The sequence below is a fragment of the Gekko japonicus genome, unplaced genomic scaffold (assembly GCF_001447785.1).
Source record: "Gekko japonicus isolate JY-2015 unplaced genomic scaffold, Gekko_japonicus_V1.1 scaffold510, whole genome shotgun sequence".
Classification (NCBI taxonomy): domain Eukaryota; kingdom Metazoa; phylum Chordata; class Lepidosauria; order Squamata; family Gekkonidae; genus Gekko; species Gekko japonicus.
In genome coordinates, this window is record NW_015165250.1 from 89,337 (window position 1) to 110,057 (window position 20,721).

Here is a 20,721-nt window from a genome sequence, read left to right on the forward strand (position 1 = left end):
GCCCCCGCCACCCCCACCCGATCGCTTACTTACCACTCCTGCGTGGGCCCAGGGGACCCAGCTGCGAGGATCTCCGGGCTTCCCCTGACCCCAGTGCTCCTGCACAGGCCTGGGGGACCCAGCTGCGGGGCTCTCCGGGCCTCCCCTGGGCCACAGCACTTCGGCGTGGGGAGCTGGGGGCGGTGCTTGCCCACCGCCACCATTTGCGTCGGCTCCTGGGCTGCCGGAGCAGTACCCCAGTGCACTCTGGCCCCAAAAGACCCCTGCTCTGTACTATTTTCCAGCTCTGCAATATCCTTTTTGCAATGAACTGTACACAGTATCTCTCCCTTATAATAAAGCAGTAGTGGGGACCAATGTTCTAAAATGCCCGCCTTTAGTGTTTGGCCGGAAGAACTGCCACTCATAAGACACTGGCTGGGTTGACTGGCTGCTTTGTGCAGTCCCGCCCAGCGTTTCAAGGTCTTTTGCATATGGAAGCTGATTGGACTTCACTCCATTCCACACCTCAAACTCCCCCCCCCGCAAGGCAGTTGGAATTTTCAGTTGCATATGGGAACTACTGTATTCTGAGGTAACATATGTCCTCACTCACAACACATCACTTCCCCTTTAAAAGAAACAAACCCAATGACACAATCACGCCACACCACAAAGAAGACAGATCACACCACAAGCAGAATACCTCAAGGCAAAAAATGATAGGAAAAGGTGCCAGCAGTCACCCCATTACTGCCACAGATGGTGTGCAGGTCCCAGGTTCATGTTTTAAAAGCTGCCTGGGGGACTATGGACCATTCACATACTTTCAACCATAACATACCTCATAGGGTAGTTGTGTGGATCATACGGGGGAGATGAGAATGATGTCAGCTGCTTTGGTTCCCACTGCAGGGAAAGACTGCCCTTTCCCTAGGCAGAGGCCGGGGGGGGGGGAATGTAAAGACAGACAGGCAGATAAAGGTAGGCTGATGGTTGCCTGGAAAGGACATAGGGTTGAAGCCTGCTGAGGGTGGGGTCGGAGGAGGAGGAGGAAGAGGGGGACCTCAGACAGATACAATGCCATACTGCCCACACTCCAGACAAGCTGTTGCCAGTCTCCAGGTGACAGCTGGAGAGCTCTAAAAGCTTTGGTGCTAATTCAAAGTGTTGCAATTTATCAACAGAGTAGTGCTTTGGAAAATCTTTAGGAATTGTTTGGTGCATTTACGATGGGGCTCCTGGGGAACTATTGTTGCCAATCTTGGCCCAGCAGCCATCAAACCATTCTCTTCAACCCCCTGCTGTGCAGCTGACTTTCCCCTAGGGTTGCCAATCTCCAGGTGGGACCTGGAGATCTCCCACTGTTACAATTGATCTCCAGATGACAGAGATCAGTTCCCCTGGAGAAAATGGCTGCTTTGGAGGGTAGACCCTATGACATTATACCTGCTGAGTCCTTCCGCCCCCCCCCGCCCCATGCTGCCCTCTACAGAATCCACCCCCCAAACCTCCAGGTATTTCCCTCCTTAGAGCTGGCAACCCTACATTCCCCTCAGTGCCTGTTGGTAGGCAACTAAGCTTGGTCCTGTCACCTACTTTGGCCTTTGGGAGAAAACACATTGGGGCCAGTCCTGATAGGGTTGCCAACTCCAGATGGGAAATTCCTGGAGATTTGAGGGATGGAGCCTGAGGAGGGTGAGGTTTGAGGAGGGGTGGGACCTCAGACAGGTACACTGCCATAGACTCCACCCTCCAAACCAGTCAGTCCCACATAGGAAACCATTGTTGCCAATCTCCAGGTGAGGCCTGGAGAACACTCAGTATTACAACTGCTCTGCAGAAGGGAGGGCAGAAGTCAGCTGAAGTCAAAGGGGCAGATAATGGTAGGTTGATGGTTAGCTGGGAAGGAGATCGGGTTGCCAACTACATGCTGACAAATTCCTGGGGATTTGAGGGGTGGAGCCTGGAGAGGGTGGGGTTTGCAGAGGGGTGGGACCTCAGACAGGTAGAATGCCATAGACTACACCCTCCAAACCAGCCATTTTGTCCTGGGTAACAATTGCTGCCAATCTCCAGGGGAGGGCTACAGATCACTCACAATTACAACTGCTCATCAGGTAGCAGAGATCAGTTCCTCTGGAGAAAACAGTGGACTCTGTCATTATACCCTGCTGAGGTCACCACAGCAAATTGACACTGTTTGCCCAAAGCCAGAGCACTGCCCCAAAGCCTCTTTCTAGATCTCGTTGTATTGCTTTCACAACGGGCTTTACTGCTAGTTCCAAATAAGGCTGTATCGTAGGTCTATACAAGGACATTACAATATCAGCCATTTTATTCTTAGTCCCTTTCCTAATAATCCCTAACATAGAGTTTGTCTTTTTCACTGTTGCAGCACACTGGGTTGACACTTTCATTGAGCACTATGACCCCAAGATGCTTTTCCCTCTGTAATGGCTTGATAAAACACAGTTCTATGTGGTATAAATACTGTGATGGGGGGGGGAGCAGGTTCTCCTCTCCCTCATTTTATCCCTGTAAGGTAGTTTAGGCTGAGAGTTTGTGACTGGCCCTAGGTTACCTAACGGTCTTCTATTGTACAAGTGGGGATTTGAACCCTGGTCTCCCAGATACTAGTCTGACACTGTTAACCACCACACCGGCTCTCACGTTTGCACCCTAGATGTGATCTTGGTAAAAACACCTGTTTTAATCATCTTTGTTCATTTCACTTACTTGAAAAGTCTGTCTTTTTCTTTCAGCTGCTACTAATATGAAGTGGATTGAAGCTAAAATGAAGGTAAGATCTGTGTGTGCACACTCTTGTACTTTAGCTAGTGCTTGGTATGCCTGTGTGTGTGAAAGCTGGAATTCCAGAATTTTAGGAAGTTTCTTAAAATTAGCAATGATCTTTAAATCAAGACCCTGTAGTAATTATCAGTTTGGCATAATTACATACAGAACATTTTAAATCAAACTAATTAAGTACACTGGGAACTGCTTTCTTTTGGGAATGCAGGTTTCCCTTTGTTTATGTACATGCCCTGTGAATAGCAAGCTTGCCTACTATGTGAATGGCCTAAGTTTGAACTGAAAATATTCTACAGTAGTACGTTTGTGCAGACTCTTTGGTACTTGGCACAGGGGATCAGAACCTGCTCCCAGAACAACAGTACGTTTCCCTCCTGGGTCCTTTAAGCTGTCTTGTGGAGATGGAGCCTAAAGGACATGGCAATATAGATATGCAGAATTTCTCCTTATATATGAAAGAGTTTTCGTGTGACTCTTCCACACCCCTCCCCAGCCTTTGGGTCCCTGATCTGTCACTCAGGAGGGGGACCATTCCCCTGGCCGCATTGCCTCCCTCTGTCGCCTCCGTCCCACCCACAGACCCGCTGGGCAGCGTCTCACCATCACTCTCCAGGGAGCCGCCAGGTGGGATGGACGCTCTGGCGGCTAGATGCATCTGAGGCTTATGCCAATCCTGCTGGGAGGCCAACTCCAGGTAGCTGGGTGCCTTGCCATTGGGCGGGGGCCACCGGTCTGACGGCGCTGGAGGTGGCTCGTGGGATGCCGCCACCCGACCGGACAAGCAGGCAGTGGCGGGCCATTCCATCGCCCCTCCACCCTGGACTCTGTGGGGAGGGCAGAAAATGGGGACCGTAGGCTGATCCTCATGCGCCCGTCGTCACCGCCCGATGCCCAGTACACCTCGCTGCCCGGCCAACACCCACACGGGGCCTGGCACTGCGCTGGGCCGTGGAGTGCTCGAAGTGGCCCCGACGTTGCTGGTGCTCCGCCGCCGTGGAGACAGTGCCGACCCGTTCTGCTGCCCCTCGAGCCTGAGGTCTCGCCAGGGGGCCGACAGTGTGGGCCTGGGCCTCATTCCCCTCAAAGGCGGCATGCGGCCGAACCGCCGTGGAGGGCCCTCACGCCGCTGCCACTCCTCCCGCCTCGCTGGCCCCCGCCGGCCCAGGAACAATGCGTGTGGCTGGCCTGTGACTGTGCGGCCACTGCCTTGCCGCCAGGATGGCCAGTGGGGGAGCTACCCCGGAGGACACTGCCCACGCTCACAGAGGTCTCGCGTCCTAGGGCTCGTTGTATTGGTCCTAAAACGGGCCTTGCTCTTAGTAGATGAAATAAAAGTAAGGAAAGAAAGATCCTTCTCTCTTCTTTGCCTGGCCCCCTGTATCAATTATGTAGATGTAAGACTTCTAGAAGTTTTTAAATCATGGGAAAAATAAATGTCGGGGAGAAAACGGTGCAACAATTAGGGAACCTGCAAGGACTTGAGGGGTCCATCTCATTTTCTTCTCCTCCTTTCTGGAGAGCCAGTTTGGTGTAGTGGTTAAGTGCGCGGACTCTAATCTGGGAGAACCGAGTTTGTTTCCCCACTCCTCCACTTGCACCTGGCTGGATGACCTTGGGCAAGCCGTAGTTCTGATAAGAGCTATTCTTGAAAAAAAGAGCAGTTTCTTTCAAGAGCTCTCTCAGCCCCACCTACCTCACAGGGTGTCTGTTGTGGGGAGGGGAAGGAAAAGGAGTTTGTAAGCCGCTCTGAGACACCTTTGGGTAGTGAAGGGTGGGGTATAAATCCAGTCTCTTCTCTCCTTCTTTCATTCCCTGGCAGCCCCCATAGGTTCTCCTCTTTTCTTCCTTCCTTCTCGCCTTCCCACCCATCAGCCAATTTACCTTTATCTGAACTCTGTCATCAGCTTTCTCTCCTTCCCTCTCCTGGCAGCCTCTGTCTGGGAAAATTATGGCCCAGTAGCACAGTCCTGGCCACTGGGCATGGCCCAGTTGTGTGGTGGGAAATCAGCAAAGACTTGTGAGGGTTACCTCATTTTCCCTATATCCTCTTCCCCACACTATTTCCTCTTTCTTTCTTCTTGGCAGCTCCCATATCCTCACCTTTCTCCGCTTCCTCTTCTCCTTCAAACCGAACAACGTACCTTAATCTGCCCCCCCATCAGCTATAGTTATTATTGCGTTTATATCATGTGTTTCCCCACAAAGGGGACCCAAAGCAGCTTACATAATTATCCTCTCCTTCATTATGTCCTCATGACAACCCTGTGAGGTAGATTAAGCTGAGAATGTGGAACTGGCCCAAGGTCACCAGGTCAGCTTCCACAGCAAAGTGATGATTTGAACCTTGGTCTCCCGGTTCCTTGTATAAAACTGTAAACACTACACCATGGTGACTTTCATAGGGAAGCTGCTGTTGAATCGTAGCAAGCAGCCTGGCATGGATGAGTTAGCGAGTGTCCCATGGTTGGTGATGGGCCTGGCCCTGCTGAGTCCTCCCCTCAAAGTCCAGAACAACCCTGGAAAGGGCTCTGTCCTACTGGCATTTAATGAGAGAAACAGATGCTTGAAGGCAGGCAATACCAGGTGGTTGCCCAGCAATGACCAGACAGCACTGGTTCCTTAAAGCTACAGGCACTGCTGCTATTTGGGGGGTGGGGGTTAGCTCCAGTGTATTTTTAAAAAGATTTCAGATTTGTCTGCAAACCTGGGGCATTTTCCCGTTTGTAGAAACAGCTATGTCGTCTGTTTGAAGTTTTAGTCTCTGAATTTAAATATCCACAGATTTGGCCATGCTGAGAATTAAATATGTTAGCACTAAACTTGCTGTTTTACTGCTTCAGCAACATATTTCGTTATTTATTATTTCTAACTTAGCATTTACAGTTTTACTACTTGGGATTTTTATGAAATTTGTAAGTATAAAAGCTTTCTACAAGCAGAATTACAAATAAGCCCAATACTAATAAGGGGGAGCTGCGGTGGCTCAAGTGGTTAAGACGCTGAACTGCAGGCTGTGGAAGGTCAGTAGTTCAGCGGTTCAAGACCCGGGTGCCGCAAGACAGGGTGAGCTCCTGTCTCTAGTTCCAGCTCCTGCCAACCTAGCAGTTCGAAAGCAAGAAATTGCAAGTAGATAAATAGGTACCACTTCGGTGGGAAGGTAACAGCGTTCCGTGCACCTTGGTGTTTAGTCATGCCGGCCACATGACCACGGAAACGTCTTCGGACAGCGCTGGCTCTTCGGCTTTGAAACGGAGATGAGCACCTCAACCCTAGAGTCGGATTCGACTGGCTTTCGAGCAAGGGAACCTTTACCTTTACCTTTACACCCTACTGCATTCTATACTATTTACTGTGTGTATCTTAGTTCCTGTATTGTGAGAGAAAACACAATTTTTGTAGCAAAGAAAATAGTATGTTTTTTAGACAGTCCCATATAGTCATAATGAAGCTAGCAGCATGTTTGGATGTATTCTAATAGCGAAGTTGGCCACATCTTTGAGTACTTGAATCTGCTGATGAAAGCTGTGAAAGGGCAAGACATACCATTCTGCAAACCTGAAAAAGGCCCCGGGTTTGCAGAAAAATGTGAAATCTAAAAAAATACATTGGATAGTTTTAAAAAAATCCAAAAATGATAAAAGTAGCAAGTATAGTTTTAAAAAATGGATTCCCTTGGTGGCTGTCGCTAGCCTACCGCAGTATTCCATATTTCAGTTTCTGTGAGTGAAAAGGAAGGGGGGACAGGGTCCTTTCCAGGCCTATCTGGCCTTGCGGGAGGATTCATTGGGCCCAGGCCTGACTAGGCTTGCCAGCTTCAGGTTGGGAAAGTCCTGGAGCTTTTGTGATAAAGTCTGAGAAGTGCAGGGTTTGGGGAGGGAGGAGGCCTCAGCATGGTATAATGCCACAAAGTCCACTCTCCGAAGCATTCATTTTCTCAGTGGGGGTGGGGTGGGGGGACAGATCTCTTTCTGGGAAATCTCCAGGTTCTACCTGGAGGTTGGCAATCCTAGGCCTGGCAGCAACCTCTGGGTGATGATATCACCTGACTTTATTGACTTAAGTGTGCTTGTCTGCTTGCTCCTGTTTAACAGCATCCACCCTATGAAAGCCAGTGTGGTGTAGCAGTTAGAACTTCAGAGTAGGGTCTGCGAGACCCAGGTTCAGATCTCCATCTCACTGTGGAACTTGACCGGGTGATTTTGGACCAGTCACATACTTTCAGCCTAACCTACCTCACAGGGTAGTTATGCAGATAAAAAGGAGGAGAGAAGAATAATATAAGCTGTTTTGGTCCCCAGTGTGGAGAAAACCATAGTTTTCCTGGGTAGGGGTTGCAGCGAGGAGGCAACAGAAAGCTGAGGACAGAGGGGCAGGTATGTATGTGGCCCTAGGTTAGGATTGGCATTAATGGAACATGTAATAATAATAATAATAACAATAATAATAACAATAATAATGTTGGCTGTTGGGTGGGAAGTAGATAGGTTTGCTAACTCCAAGTTGGGAAATACTTGGAGATTTGAGAGGTGGAGCCTGGGGAGGTTGAGGCTTGAGGAGGGGAGGGACCTCGGACAGGCATAATGCCATAGACTCCACCCTCCAAAGCATCCATTTCCTCCTGATGCTGGCAACCTTAACGGGAGAACTGATCTCTATAGTTGGGAGATCTGTTGTGATTCCTAGAGAGTTGCCGCTGCTACTGCTGGTGTGTGGGGTGGAGCAGGTGGGTGATTGGGAGAGTTATGGGGGGCAGAAAGAGAGAGTGATGGGTGGAGGCAGAAAGAGAGAAGTGACAGGAACAGAGGAGAGAGGGTAAGATCAGGTGACAGGAGAGAGAAAGTGGAAGAGAAGTTGGGAGAGAGGAAAGGAAGCAAAGGTGAGGGGAATGCGATAGCTTCTCCTGCAAGTTTCTTGTGGGTCCCCACTTGTATATTTTATAACATTGAAAGCATTGAAATATTCAGTAGTGTATTATACTTAAACGTAGACAAAATTAGTCATACTGAAACAATGAATACATGGGTCTACAGTGTACAGAGAAAGTGGCATTCTTTAATGCTATAGATTCTGTTAGATAAAACAGACTTCGTATTCTGGGTGAGTACACCTTGTCTTAAAAACCACTTCACTCAGTCCAGAAGAAGTTTTTCATAGGAGGTGTTTTCCAGTACTTCCCCAAAATTTTTAAGTTGGAAAAACAGCAAAGCTCTTATAGGTGGTAATAAAATGCCACATGTGTTTCCTGGGTTTTCTTGGACCTCTGCATCCATAATCCAGTGTGAGCTCCCTGGTTTTCCCTTGTATATATTTAATGAATTCAGCTGGTATTCAGGTAACCTGTGCATAATTTTCATGAGCTGAAGCCAGTTTCCTGTTCAGTAAACTTGCGCAGTTTATGGCAGCATGAATGTAAGCAACCCACCGAGGGCTCAAGAAATTTTTGCTTCAGTTGTCTGTGTGGGGCTGTAAAAAAAGTGGAGTTGCCATGCTCTTGCACAGGCCAGCTATAGACATCATCCCTTCAGTGTGTTCATGATTGATTTTCACTATGTATTAACTGTTTGGATCACTTTCACAAGTGGTAGCAGGAATATGAGTGGTTTTATCTCCCTTGTACTAGAAAATGCTTTGTGTGCAATTTCTAATCTAATTTACAAGTATTATATAAATATGTTCATTGTAGCTCAGCATCATATTGACACAGGAAGCTAAAATACTGTTCTACCACCTTTTGTGAAAGTCACCATAAAATTGGGAATGCTTTTTGGCCAGTAGATTTAATTACAAAGTCTGTACTGGTATGCATTTTCTACTTGTAAGCCCTTGAATTCACTTAATATAATTCAGCCCCTTTTGAGGGAACAGCCAGGTCTCAGTGATAAAGCATCTGCTTGGCATGTGGTAGTTCTCGGCCTCTCCAATTAAAAGGATCTGGTAGTAGGTGATATGGAAGAGTTCTCTGGAGAGTTCCCAGTCAGAGTAGCAGTGTGCTGAAGGTAGGCTGTATGTCCATATGTGGAACACAAGTTACAAAGACCTCTGTACATCCAAAAGCTCCAGATATCCCTTGGAGACTAGATGTGTCTCAGCCCACATAGCTTGGATGGATAAAAAATCAGATAGTCATAATGGTATGTTCTGGTCCCCTGAATTCTCTTACAGTTGTATTCAGGGTATCTAGAGTTTGTCAATTTATCTGGATCCTTTCACCTCCCTCCCTAATAATTATAGAGAATCTTATCTACTCTGGTCTGATCTAACATGAGAGGCAGTCTTGCCAGGATCCATTCATTCCAGATTCAGCACATAACATCTGGTTGTACCTATTTATTTGTACTTGTTTTGAATCGTAATATTGGTACAAAAATAGTGTGTAGCAATAAAAAAAGATCTGCATTATAATTTGTCTGGAGATCTTAGTGTTGTATTTTAACTTTAGAAATAATGTATGTGAAAAACTTGAGAGAGAGAGAGAGGGACATGATTGTTTTCTCCTTCCCCTCTGCTTTGAAATGGCTTGTTTTCTTTCAGCAGGCATTTCCCAGAAACAGCCGCTCTGTCTCAAAGCCAATGTTAGCATCAACTTGTTTTGATCTTTTGAATGCCCTTTCTGGGGTAACTAATTTTTTTATGCTTTCTGTGCTTGAATGTAGCACAAATGAAATGGAAAATAATGAAATCCAGGGTGCCCTCTAGTGCAGGTGTCCCCAATGTGGTGCCTGTGGGTGCTGTGACATTTCTGGCACCCACAAGTGTTTTCAGAAAGTGGGTGGGGCCAGGGGAGGCTTTTGCCCACCAGGGCTTCTGATTGCCCATGGCCGTGTAGGTTTTTAAAAAGTTGCTCACTGCATGAATGAAGGTAGGCTGTGTGTGTGCAGGAACACATTTTAAAACAATCTGTCCATTTAAAAAGACATCTAGCTTCTGCCTGAAATGTTGGGGTTACTATTAGAGTTATGCACAATCCTATTCCCCTGTCATTTTGTGGTTGGCTCCGCCTCTTGTGGCAGCCATGTTGTGATTGCGCCCCTCGCCAGAATTCACAAGGTGCCTGCAGGCTCAAAAGGGCTGGGGACCCCTGCTGTAGTGGCTGTATTTTCATTGTTGGGCTTAGCAGGGGCAACTCCTTCAGTTAGTTCTGTGTGGGTAACAATGTCACAGTCTTCTCCTTTGCTCTGTTGCTCTTGCCAGAAGTACAACATGACCCCAAGGAATGAGTCGGAGCCAAACCAGTCTTCTCCCTAGAACAGTTTTATGATTGCATTGTGCACGCTCAGTGGGGACTCATAGCAGCTTTTACAAGTGGCTTTGATTCCATAATAAAAATTCTCCTTGGAGAGAAGAGTAGGCCTCTATTTATAGCATGGCTTGGGTCATCCTTTACTGCTCATTACTTGATCTGGGAATTGTAAAAGGTCTGTAAATCACAGCCAGTGAAATAACCCTTGTGTGAAATATCAGTTGTCTTTACCATACAGGAACTGGGAGTGAGCAACAATGCAAACTACAAGATAACCTTCATGTTGGACAGTGCTGCCATGATAACTGTGCATACTCCAAGGCGAGGATTAATTGATGTAAGAATTTTTTTTTTCATTTTGTTTATATTTGGAAGCAGCAAAATCCATTCTTTATGTTTGAAGAGTTAGGAAGTGGGAAGGGCCAGACAGCCAAGCCTCTCCCTGTAAGGCAAGAACATCTGCCCTCCAACGTTTTGATGGAACTGTCCGTGTACACAGCTCTGAACTGGTATGCGACAAATACCACACAATATGGTGTCTGTATTTAGAAATGACTCAAAGAAGCAGGATTTGTGTGTTTCGCTTGTGGCTTAGGGCTTGAGTTGCTGTGTTGTCACCTCACTGTTGTGTACCTTTTTCTGCTTGCGGAGTACCAGTTATGGCTTGTATAAATTTAATAACTATGTACAGGGCAAGCTGTCTCTTATCAGCTCAGACTGCTTATTGGTAGGTAGCTGAGGAATGTTAGAGGTTTTCTTTACATGAATGTATCCAAAATAATGAATATGGAGTGCTCAGAGAAGTCAAGAGAGATGTTCTGCTGCTTCATACTTCCTATAGCTTCTGAAATCACTGTTCTTCAATTTAAATTATATCCTGGTTTTCCCATGAAATAGTCTCGTTTTAATCATTGATGGGTTTTGGGCTTCTCTATAGTAAATGAATTCAGTAGATGGCTCTGATTGTCTACAGAATAAATGTGAATAGAGGCTAAAGGTGCAACTTGCATAAATGAATGAAAGACATGCTTTAAAATGCATACATGTATAAGTAAAGTATTAGAGTGGCTTCTGGGCAAATTGGGAGCAAGTGATTATAGAATGGGGTTTGAATTGGGCAAATAGGTAGGATTTTCTCTTAGCCTGATCTACTTCATGAGGGTGTGTGGGGGGGAATGGAATTGCCTCATCCATGTATGTTATCCTGAATTTCTTGGGCAAAGGTTGGATACAAATATTGAAGAAGAAAAGTTCTTGTGAAATGGACTGTTTGGGAGTCTGAATGAGGGAGATGTTAAAGAATTTTGCAGAATGAAAGTACCGTATAAATGACTGAGATTTTACTGAAAGATTGCTCCAATATTCTTTTGGCAGGTGAAACCTCTGGGTGTTATATGGGGCAAATTTTCAGAGTTTTACAATAAGAAAAATACGATCATGTTTGATGACATTGGACGAAATTTTCTGATGAATCCACAAAATGGACTTAAGGTAATTTTTAACATTATTGGGAAATACAAACTGTAAAGGATGTAAGCCTGAATAAGTTGTAAACTGATAAGTGAGTTTACCATTGTAAGGGGTACATACAAAGAAGCACCTTTTGTTTTATGTATTAGACTGAGTTAAAGAAAATGTGGAAAATCTCAGCTGTAGGAGGAAAATGAAACTATACAGGCCTTTGATCCAGTTTGCTTGATTGCTGGTTGGGTGGCAAGTCACTGTTGTATGATCATGGCCAGTGTCTATGTATTCTCCCTCCTCCATCAGAGTACAGCCAGTAGGAGTCACAGGGTCCAGTCCAAAGCAAAGGAACTTTTCTATTGCACATGCTGCTCTTCCCCTTTCATATACAGAACTGGCAGGCCCAAGAGCATGGGCTTTTGGATTAACAGTGTGTTACCTTTTTCTTTAAATTGTACATACGAATCCAAAGATTGAATGAGGTGGCACCAAATATGAATTGTTATGTAACATGTGTCTCCTGCCCTTTCTACAGGGAAGCATTTTTGACTTCATAACAAATGTAAGGCAGGTTAGGGTGAGAAAGTGGTTTGCTTCAGAACATCTTGTGACCTGTTGTTCAAATTTTAAATTTCTCAGATCCAGGACCAATGCCTCAGCCATTGCAGTTTATCACTTATATGAAAATGTTGTAGTTTCCGAGAACTTCATATAGAATTGTGGTGGTCTTTGCACATAGCCAAAATGTTTCTGCAGTTGCTTTTGTGGATCCTGTGGAAATTCGGGGTTTGAATGATATGCAAGGGGTGGAGATGCCTGGTATCTCAAGATGCATGGCAGATGCAAAGCATCCTTGGGCGGACAGAATAAAATGAAATGATGAGATGCTAAAATATGTTTTGCATGTATATAATCTTAAATGTTCAAAGCACTTCACATATGTTATCTCAGTAATCTTTAACAGAAGATCCATAACATTATCCCTGTATTGCAAATTAGACAAAATATCCTTTTATCCACAATTTCTAAAGCCACTCAATCCACAATCTCTAAAGCCACTCAATGAGTTCATCACAGACTTCAGTTTTAAACCAAGGAACCAGGTTCACACACTGGTTTCTTAGTCACTGTGCTGTAGTTGCTCTCTTTCATACCTGTTGATTCCACTTGAAATGGGCGGGATAAAAATAAATCAATCAGTCACTTGAAATATGGAGTTGGGGTAGCGGCAGAATAAAGGTCCTTTTGCTATAATGAAATTGGAGGCAGGTCCTGTAGGGACCTAAGAGAGACATTTTAAAGAATAGGGGGAGATGCTTGGTTTGAATGAAGCTAAGGCTCAGCCTATACATGTTATTTATTTATTTATTAGATTTATACCCTGCCCTCCCTGCCAAGGCAGGCTCAGGGTGGCTTACATAAAAAATTTAAAAACAGATTAAAATCATAAACAATTCTAAGGTGTTATGCATAGATATTACATGTAAGATGACAGAACATAGTTTTCAAGTATTATCCATAACCAGGTAACCAGTCAGCAATATCTTATAAGACTACTGTCTGGTCCCATCGTATCTTAAATATCAGCACGGTACAGTAGCCAATGATGGATTCCAGGGTAAGGCTCTAATTTTATATTGAGATATTAGATGTTATGAAACGTCGTCAACAAAGTTGTATTTTAGTGACTTTTTCCCTCCCACGTCACTGTCCTATAAGGGATACCTGGCTCTTGTGATGTTAGCATTATCCTCTGTAACGCCTATCCAGTTTTTGAAAAATAGTGACGGATGAGTGCAAATTGCCTTAAAATGCTACTCATCTGGATGGAGACTTGATGGAGCACATTGCTGAGAGAACAGTATCATTGCCTCCCCATGGGAAAAACAGAGCTGGTGTGCTACAGCTCAGACTTTATTGACAGCAAGACAAATTGGAGGTGACTGTCGATGAGCAATGTTGCTGCAGAAGGAATTGAGATCAGATGTTCTACCAGAGGCAACAGAATTTAATAAGCCATTCCGTGCGGGATTAGCTTATTGTCCACAAGCTTTTGATAAATGTGACAAGCAGTGCATGGAATGAGTTTTGTGAGACTCTCCGAAGGACATGGTCACCCTCAGAGATGACTGCAACAGAGACTATGACAATTCTCTTGTCAGTGATTTTGTGTTTTCATAGTACTTAATGTACAGTAATTTTCCTCATAAAAGAAAATATCAGTAATGTGACCTATTTACAAGGATCTGTAGGCCAAAATCTGAAATAATGTATCTGCCTGGGAGTAGGCCATGTTGGAAAGTCCCAGTTCACTTCCTGTCATCGCCAGTTGAAAGGATTTCAGATGGCAGTCTGTACTGGAGCCACTGCCTGGCAAAAAAGATGGTATTGGGTTAGAGATTAACAGAAGCAAATGAAGCTGCTTTATGCTCTCCTTATACTCTGCCATATATGCTTATGCTTCCCAAGTTCTCAGGTTGGAGACTCTTTCTACCCTGTCATCTGAAAACCCCTTAAATTGAAGAGAAGATGCTAGGGGTTGTACCTGGGACCTTCTGCATGCAAAGCAAGCCAAGATCTTCCTCACAAATCCTGTTGTCTATGTCCCCACCTTCAGTAGCTGAGGTGGGTGGTGAAAGGTGGGGCTTTTCCTAAAGTGGCAACGTGGCTATGGAATGCCCTGTCCCTTGAGCCTTGCCTGGTGCCTGAGCTACTCTTTTTTAAGTGCCAGGCCAAAATGTTTGTATTTATCCAAATTTTTAATTGATGACCTGATCTTCTAACTCTATTTGTACAAGGTTCTTTAGCCTGAAAACAATTAAATTCATTATAAGTTGCTCAATTATTTGTTTTTATTTGTTTGGCTGGCTTTTTAATGCTGGGCTTCAATTAACAACTTTTAATATTTTATGTTACATTTTATTTTGTAAGCCGTCTTGGGCAGATTACATGGACAAGCAGCGTAAAATATTTCTAAGTAAATATATATTGCCTAAGTTATAGTTTTCAAGTTTACTGTGCACTTTGACAGCTTTAAAGGTGAGCTAATTACTAACTCAGTCCTGCAGTGGTTATTCGTTTGGCCATAGGTGGCAAGTAAAAATCATGTCCTGTTGGCTAAGGAGGTCTGGTTTACCTGGTGAAATGGCAACTGACAGTTCCATGCAGGTTGAATTATGGATGGTGCCTGTAGGGTACTTTCCCCCTATCTTCTGAAATTAGAGCCTGCAGTTCTAAAGCTGGAAGAAAAATTGCTCTCTGCATAATCTCCAAGATGCAAGGCTGTGTTCTGGGACTTAGTGGAAACTGGAAGGGAGGGAGGCATTCACTACTAGTGCCACTCTGTAGAAGCATAGCAGAATGCTAATTATCATAGGGAGAGTAGGAAGAGCTAGCAGCGGGGGGTGGGGGGGAGAAGAGAGTACTCAGAAAAGGGGTACAGGCAATGGGATTACTTGGTTGGTTGGACAAAATGGAAGTGCTACTGGTGAGCAGAAGGACTGACCCGGGAACTGAGGGTGTCTCTTTTTCTTGATGGGATTGCACTCCCCCGAAAGAGCAGGTCCATTGCTTGGGGGGGGGGGTGCTGGACCCGGTCCTACTGCTGGATAACCACATGGCCACTGTGACCAGGAGTACCTTTTACCAGCTTTAACTGGTTAGACAACTGGAGTATTTCCTGAGCAGCAAAGATCTGGCCACCATGGTGCATGTCCTGGTTACATCTCGATTAGATTACTGTAATGAGCTCTACATGGGGCTGCTCTTGAACTTGTTGGGAAACTTCAGTTGATACAGAATGCTGCAGCTAGGAAGTTGACTGAAGCGGGTTGTAGAGACCGTATCAATCCAGCCTTGGCCTGTCGTCACTGTTTCTAGACCCAATGCAAGGTGCTGGGCGACCGTACCTAAGGACTGCCTATATGAACCTCCCCAACTGCTGTGGTCATCTTCTGAGGTCCTGCTTTTGGGTGCCCTTGTCTGCTGGCATTAGATGGGTGGCAACCTGGGAGAGGGCCTTTTTGGTTGTGGAGCTGAGATTGTGGAACTTCCTGCACGGGGATATTTATCTGTCTCCTTTTATCACTGTCTTTGGCCAACAGGTGAAGACTTTTATGTTTTGCCTGGCCTTTCCTCAATTAGCTCTCCTTCCTGCCCTGTGTTTTTGAGTGATGTTTCTCTGTTATATATATAATAGAATATACTAAATAAAATATACTAAAATACGTGTGTGTGTGTTTTAGTTTTGTTTTTAACCCATTTTTGATGTGTTTCTATACTATTCTTAGTTGTTAGATGCCTTGGTGGTCCTGATTGACCCGAAAGGGGGGGGGGGATAGATTTTTTGTAAATCTAGTATTTGACCATGATTATTAATACTCAGCAGTGGGCCTCATATTAAAATTTGTTCCACAAATATAAATTATCAGTTTCCCCTGCTCCCTCCATATAAATAGAACTACTCAGTGCAAACAGAACACTTGCAAATTCAGCTTCAGGAGTGTGAATCCTACAGCAAAGGAGAATTATGGCTTTTGAAATTACTGCTGTTTTTGAACTCAGTTGCTGTGCTGCCGTGAATGTTGCTGGAAGTGTCAATGTCTCTTTGTCTGTTAACTTGTGAACACAGAAATAGTAGAGGTCATTGCAGATTGCTGCTGGAAGGGAAGGATGGAGGCTGCCTGGCATGATAGAGCCATTTAGTGCCAGTCATTGGACTGAATTTTAGTGGTGGCAGTAGCCAGCTTTAGTCCCAGGCTCAGCCTGCAAAGGTTGCAATGATTTACTCTTAAATTTTGTACTCATCTTTTAAAAATGCAAGTCATTCATGCCTGTGTTCTGTCTTAACAGATAAAGCCCTTCATGAAGGCACATTTAAACAGAGATAAAGATAAGGAGCTTCTAAAACTTACTCAGTACCTCAAGGAAATAGCAAAATTAGATGACTTTTTAGAGCTGAACCACAAACACTGGGAAAGGTAAGGATTAATGTTGTTCTTGCCCAGTACTGTATTATGGCAATGTCAGCCTGCCCTGCCTTCTGGCCCAATCAGGATTAATGTCAGGTCCATCAGCAGGGGTCAGGAGATGTGGATCTGTTGCCAGAACTGAGTTATTTGCCTTTCCATCTACAGCTTTGGCCTTAAGCAAACTTGAGTATGTTCTTAAAGTGCCAATTTAATAGCACTTTGCTTTTTCGTATATGTGTGTGGGGAGGTAGGGGTATAAGTCATGTAAAGTTGATAAGTTCACCATATGGAGCAACCAAAACATGAACAAGTAGGGTTTCCTTCAGTTAGATAATAGGTATAAAATAAAGACCCAGTGACCTTGGTGTGGCATCTGTTGATACACAATAAAAACGTTTTTGCTGATTCAAGCTGGAATGCTCTGCACTTCTCAGGTTCTGCTTGCTGCATATCCTGTACGTGTCTTGGCAGTCTACATTTCTTGCTTGATATTTAACTGCAGTTGACTTGGTAAAAATGCTTACTGGCATTTTAGTTTAACAGGAAAGGAGCTACCACTAAAAGCATTTTTCCTGAGAGCTGAGCTGCTGCCTACTTTTCCTGTTTCTGCATGAAATCTTTGGGCCATTATGGGTTGTTGCTCTTCTTTCTCTTATTAGATGAAGCATTTGGATACAGACTTTCTACAACTCCCCATAGCCTTCTAATGTGCCAAAAGGTTGTAAGCATTTAAAAAGATTAATATACTGTGCAGGAATTGTGAAGTCCTGAGAACCCATTTTTTCCTATTTTTGAGGGAAATTAAAATAGATGCAACACTTTCCTGTCAAACCAAAATGATTTTACGGCTTTGACAACATAAAGTGCATCATTTATAAATTTGTTAGCCTATAAAATTATATTAATTAGCTTATTTATGGAATTTCAAAGTATAAACATCTTAGTTTTATCTTAGTTGCAAGCAAAAATTGCAACACTAAAGCAGGAGATCTATAAACCGCTGCACTCTTTGCTATCTTAGTACATCACTAATTCCAAAAGAATATATGTAGGAGATTCTTCAGTTCTTCCTGGTGTTTTCCAGTTTTTCTGATTAAAACAAAAACTCAGAGTTTTCCATGCTCTGCCTTTTGAGTGAGTAAAGTGTTTTCTTAAAAAGCATTTCACCTTCTCACATTACTTGACAGTCCCTCATCATGCCATCCTTGTATTTGGAAGCAGACTGCCTCTTTCAGATAAAGACTGCATATATCGTTCTTAAGGAACTATAGCAGGTGTGCTAATAATAAATGCCTTTTCATAAAACTTTAAAGGAGTTGTGGGGGGGGGCGGTTGTATTAGTGCTTCCACAATTTCATAATGTTTCCATCAGGAAGAGTTGGGGGAAGTGTCCTTGGGCAGAAAAAACTGGTTTTCCAGATTTGTTTGGTGTTTTTTTTTTTTGCCAGGGCCCTCACATCTCTAGTACAGCCTTTGCTTAGCACAGATGATCCATTTTAGGAACTATTTGCTATACAATGGGAGGCATGTAATATAGAGCTTAATACTTGTAAAGTTGTGTGAAGGGCCTTCATGTTGCTTTGTAATCTGCTGAACTGGCTGATGAATGCTTATTTTGACAGTGTCCATTGCTCAATAATTCTGAATGAGGAGCCCTAGGAACTATGCAATATTTGGTTAAAACTATTTTTAGAAGAAGGCAGAACATTTTATGCCCCACGAACAACCTGGACGAAGACATTAAAACATTTTATGAAGCTCAGTGGTGAAATCGCCAGGCAAATGGCTGCACAGTGATCTTCTAGACAGAATGCCCTGTCTCTGGTAGCCACTCAGCCTCATTGTCTGAAGATCAGGAACAAAGCAGGGTTTCTGTGGCAGATCTTAATAACCAGGCTGGTTTCTGGGAATAAGTGGTCCTTTCGAGACTCAGGTCCTTTATCATTTAGGGTTTTAAACATGAGAGCCAGAAAATTGAGTTGTGTCTGGGAATGAACTGGTAGCTAGTTGGGCGTTTTAAGTACTGGGAACATATGTTTCCCCTTATCCTTGCCGATCAGTAATCTTACAGCTATGGTCTGAAGAGTCCTCAGGATCATGTAGTGGAATAGATAACTGTGTGCAGGTCATACTTTTCCAGGAAGGGCTAGAACTGGTAAACCCATCAGAGTTGGACGAAGGGACTTCATGTGACAGTTTACTCCTTGATCCAGTAGCTCAGAGTGGCATTTTAGCTGATTCTAGACAACAACCCTGTACAAAACTGGCTAACTCCTTATTTCTTAGTCAATTGTATCACCAGCAGTACTTCAGCCTTTTCTGGACTGAGTCAGTTTATTGACCCCAACACAATATGGTTTAAGGTAATGATTAAGAAATTCTGTTCATCTTATTTCTTAGCATTTAGAGGTCAATACAACAGCTGTGTATTTTTTTTGAGCTTTTATCACTAGTGATAAATTTTAAAATACCTGCTGGAACAAAAAGACACTATATTCTTGCAAGTTTACTAACAGTGTGACAATGAGACTTGTGATGGCTTTATGTCCTTTTAGAAAGCTGATTTGTAAGGATGACTGTTAAATAACTTTATTTTTCCTATGTAAGTTCCAAAGACTGTCTCCCCCTGAATTTAAATTTGGGTTTAAAATGTGAATGTTTTGACTTCCCAAAGGTAAGGTTTCTGAAACCTTTTTAGAGGTAATTTAACTTGCTGAGCTTGACAACAAGTGAAAGATTAATTTGAAATTCTGTTTGTCCTGCCAGGTTATTTATATCATGCTATTTCTTAAAAACTCATGTCATACAGCTTTGGGGTGGAAAAGCATTGTTTTAGTACTGTTTTGTATTACTTATATTTAAGTAATACAAAACAGTACTAGAACAATGCTTTTCCACTCCAAAGCTGTATGACATGAGTTTTTAAGGAATTTTCTTTGTTAATGCTATGTTTCACGTCTGATCTCATATTCTATTTGTCTTTTTCTCTAGGTACCTCGCAAAGAAGCAAGGCCAATAGCTTTAATTTGTGAAGCAGAATGTAGAGACCCTTTGACCTTTCCTCCTGTGTAAGCTAGAATTAATAGTGCTGGACACTGACTTATCCACCAGAGTGACTCTTTACACATGGTCTTACTATTGGTTTGCTCTGTCTGGAGATTACAGCAAACAGTGGAAAAGAAAAACGATTGCTCTTCTTGTGTTTTACTCTGGTGTTACATTTAAAATAATATCATCTGTACTGCTACTGTAGTATTCCCAAGATTTAAAGCCATGCTGTTCTGCAACAGGGAAAAAGTTCAGACCAAAAACCTCCCAAAACATACAAACCAGAAGTTTACTTATGGAGCCAGTTTCTACCATTCTCGGTTATAGAAATCTCTTCCCTCCCCTGTTATGGTATTTAAGTCTATGAACTATAAGCTGTCTAATTATGTATTAGTATGTCAAGTGTTCCTTTGTGCAAGACAGTTTTATGACAGAAAGCATCACTAGAGGACAAAAGCGCCTTTGTGTGTAGATCTTGATGATAAAACTTGCATTGCATATGACTGGAGAATAGGAGGAATTTTAAAAGAAAATAACAATGCTTTGTCAAAAAGCATTCTTTTTTAAAAAAAAAAATGCTTCTGGTCAGAAGGATTTAAACCTGAAGAGAGCAGAGTACTAATTCCTTAAAGCATGAGCATTAGTTGTTCTGTTCTCGTTACTTTTGTGAGGATACAGTCTCTTTGAATGGCAGTATTCAGCCACAGCTGTTCTAAAATGATAGGTAATTTGTGCTGCTTCAGCCTGCACTGTGGAAGTCTGATGTGACCATTGTCTCACATTACTTGACAGTCCCTCATCATGCCATCCTTGTATTTGGAAGCAGACTGCCTCTTTCAGATAAAGACTGCATATATCGTTCTTAAGGAACTATAGCAGGTGTGCTAATAATAAATGCCTTTTCATAAAACGAGTGTCGTCATTCTTGAACATATTGATACAATAGCAGGTGTTGTCTGTTTAGTACATCCAGGGTTTGAATCCGACCACTCTACTCAGCTAAATGTGAAGTAGCCCTCTTGCAGAAGAGGTTTTACTTCCAGTGGAAGTCTCCTGGAGGAAGGAGTAGTAAGATCAACCTGTATTGCATATTTTTTTCCTGCAAAGAATCTTGACAGTTATTGCTGTTGTGAAACCAGAAAAAATAGCCTAAAACTTTTCATCTGTTAAACACATGCATTATGCTAATGGATGGGGTAGATGTAT

At 43.6% G+C, this 20,721-nt stretch overlaps 1 protein-coding gene across 4 annotated transcripts in view; it reads left to right on the forward strand.

Moving 5' to 3' along the window:
- Positions 1-20,383, forward strand: part of UBLCP1 (ubiquitin like domain containing CTD phosphatase 1) — a 27,536-nt gene extending 7,153 nt beyond the window's left edge. For 3 of the 4 annotated variants that reach the window (XM_015410125.1, XM_015410126.1, XM_015410127.1), the window contains exons 7-11: positions 2,745-2,782; positions 10,272-10,370; positions 11,408-11,524; positions 16,349-16,476; positions 19,459-19,558. In XM_015410125.1, coding sequence (XP_015265611.1) covers positions 2,745-2,782; positions 10,272-10,370; positions 11,408-11,524; positions 16,349-16,476; positions 19,459-19,486 — 410 coding nt within the window. In that variant the 3' untranslated portion in view covers positions 19,487-19,558. Of the gene's footprint in view, positions 1-2,744; positions 2,783-10,271; positions 10,371-11,407; positions 11,525-16,348; positions 16,477-19,458 lie in introns of all 4 variants that reach the window. The other variant, XM_015410128.1, reaches the window with a different exon arrangement.
- Positions 20,384-20,721: the final 338 nt, after the last annotated feature.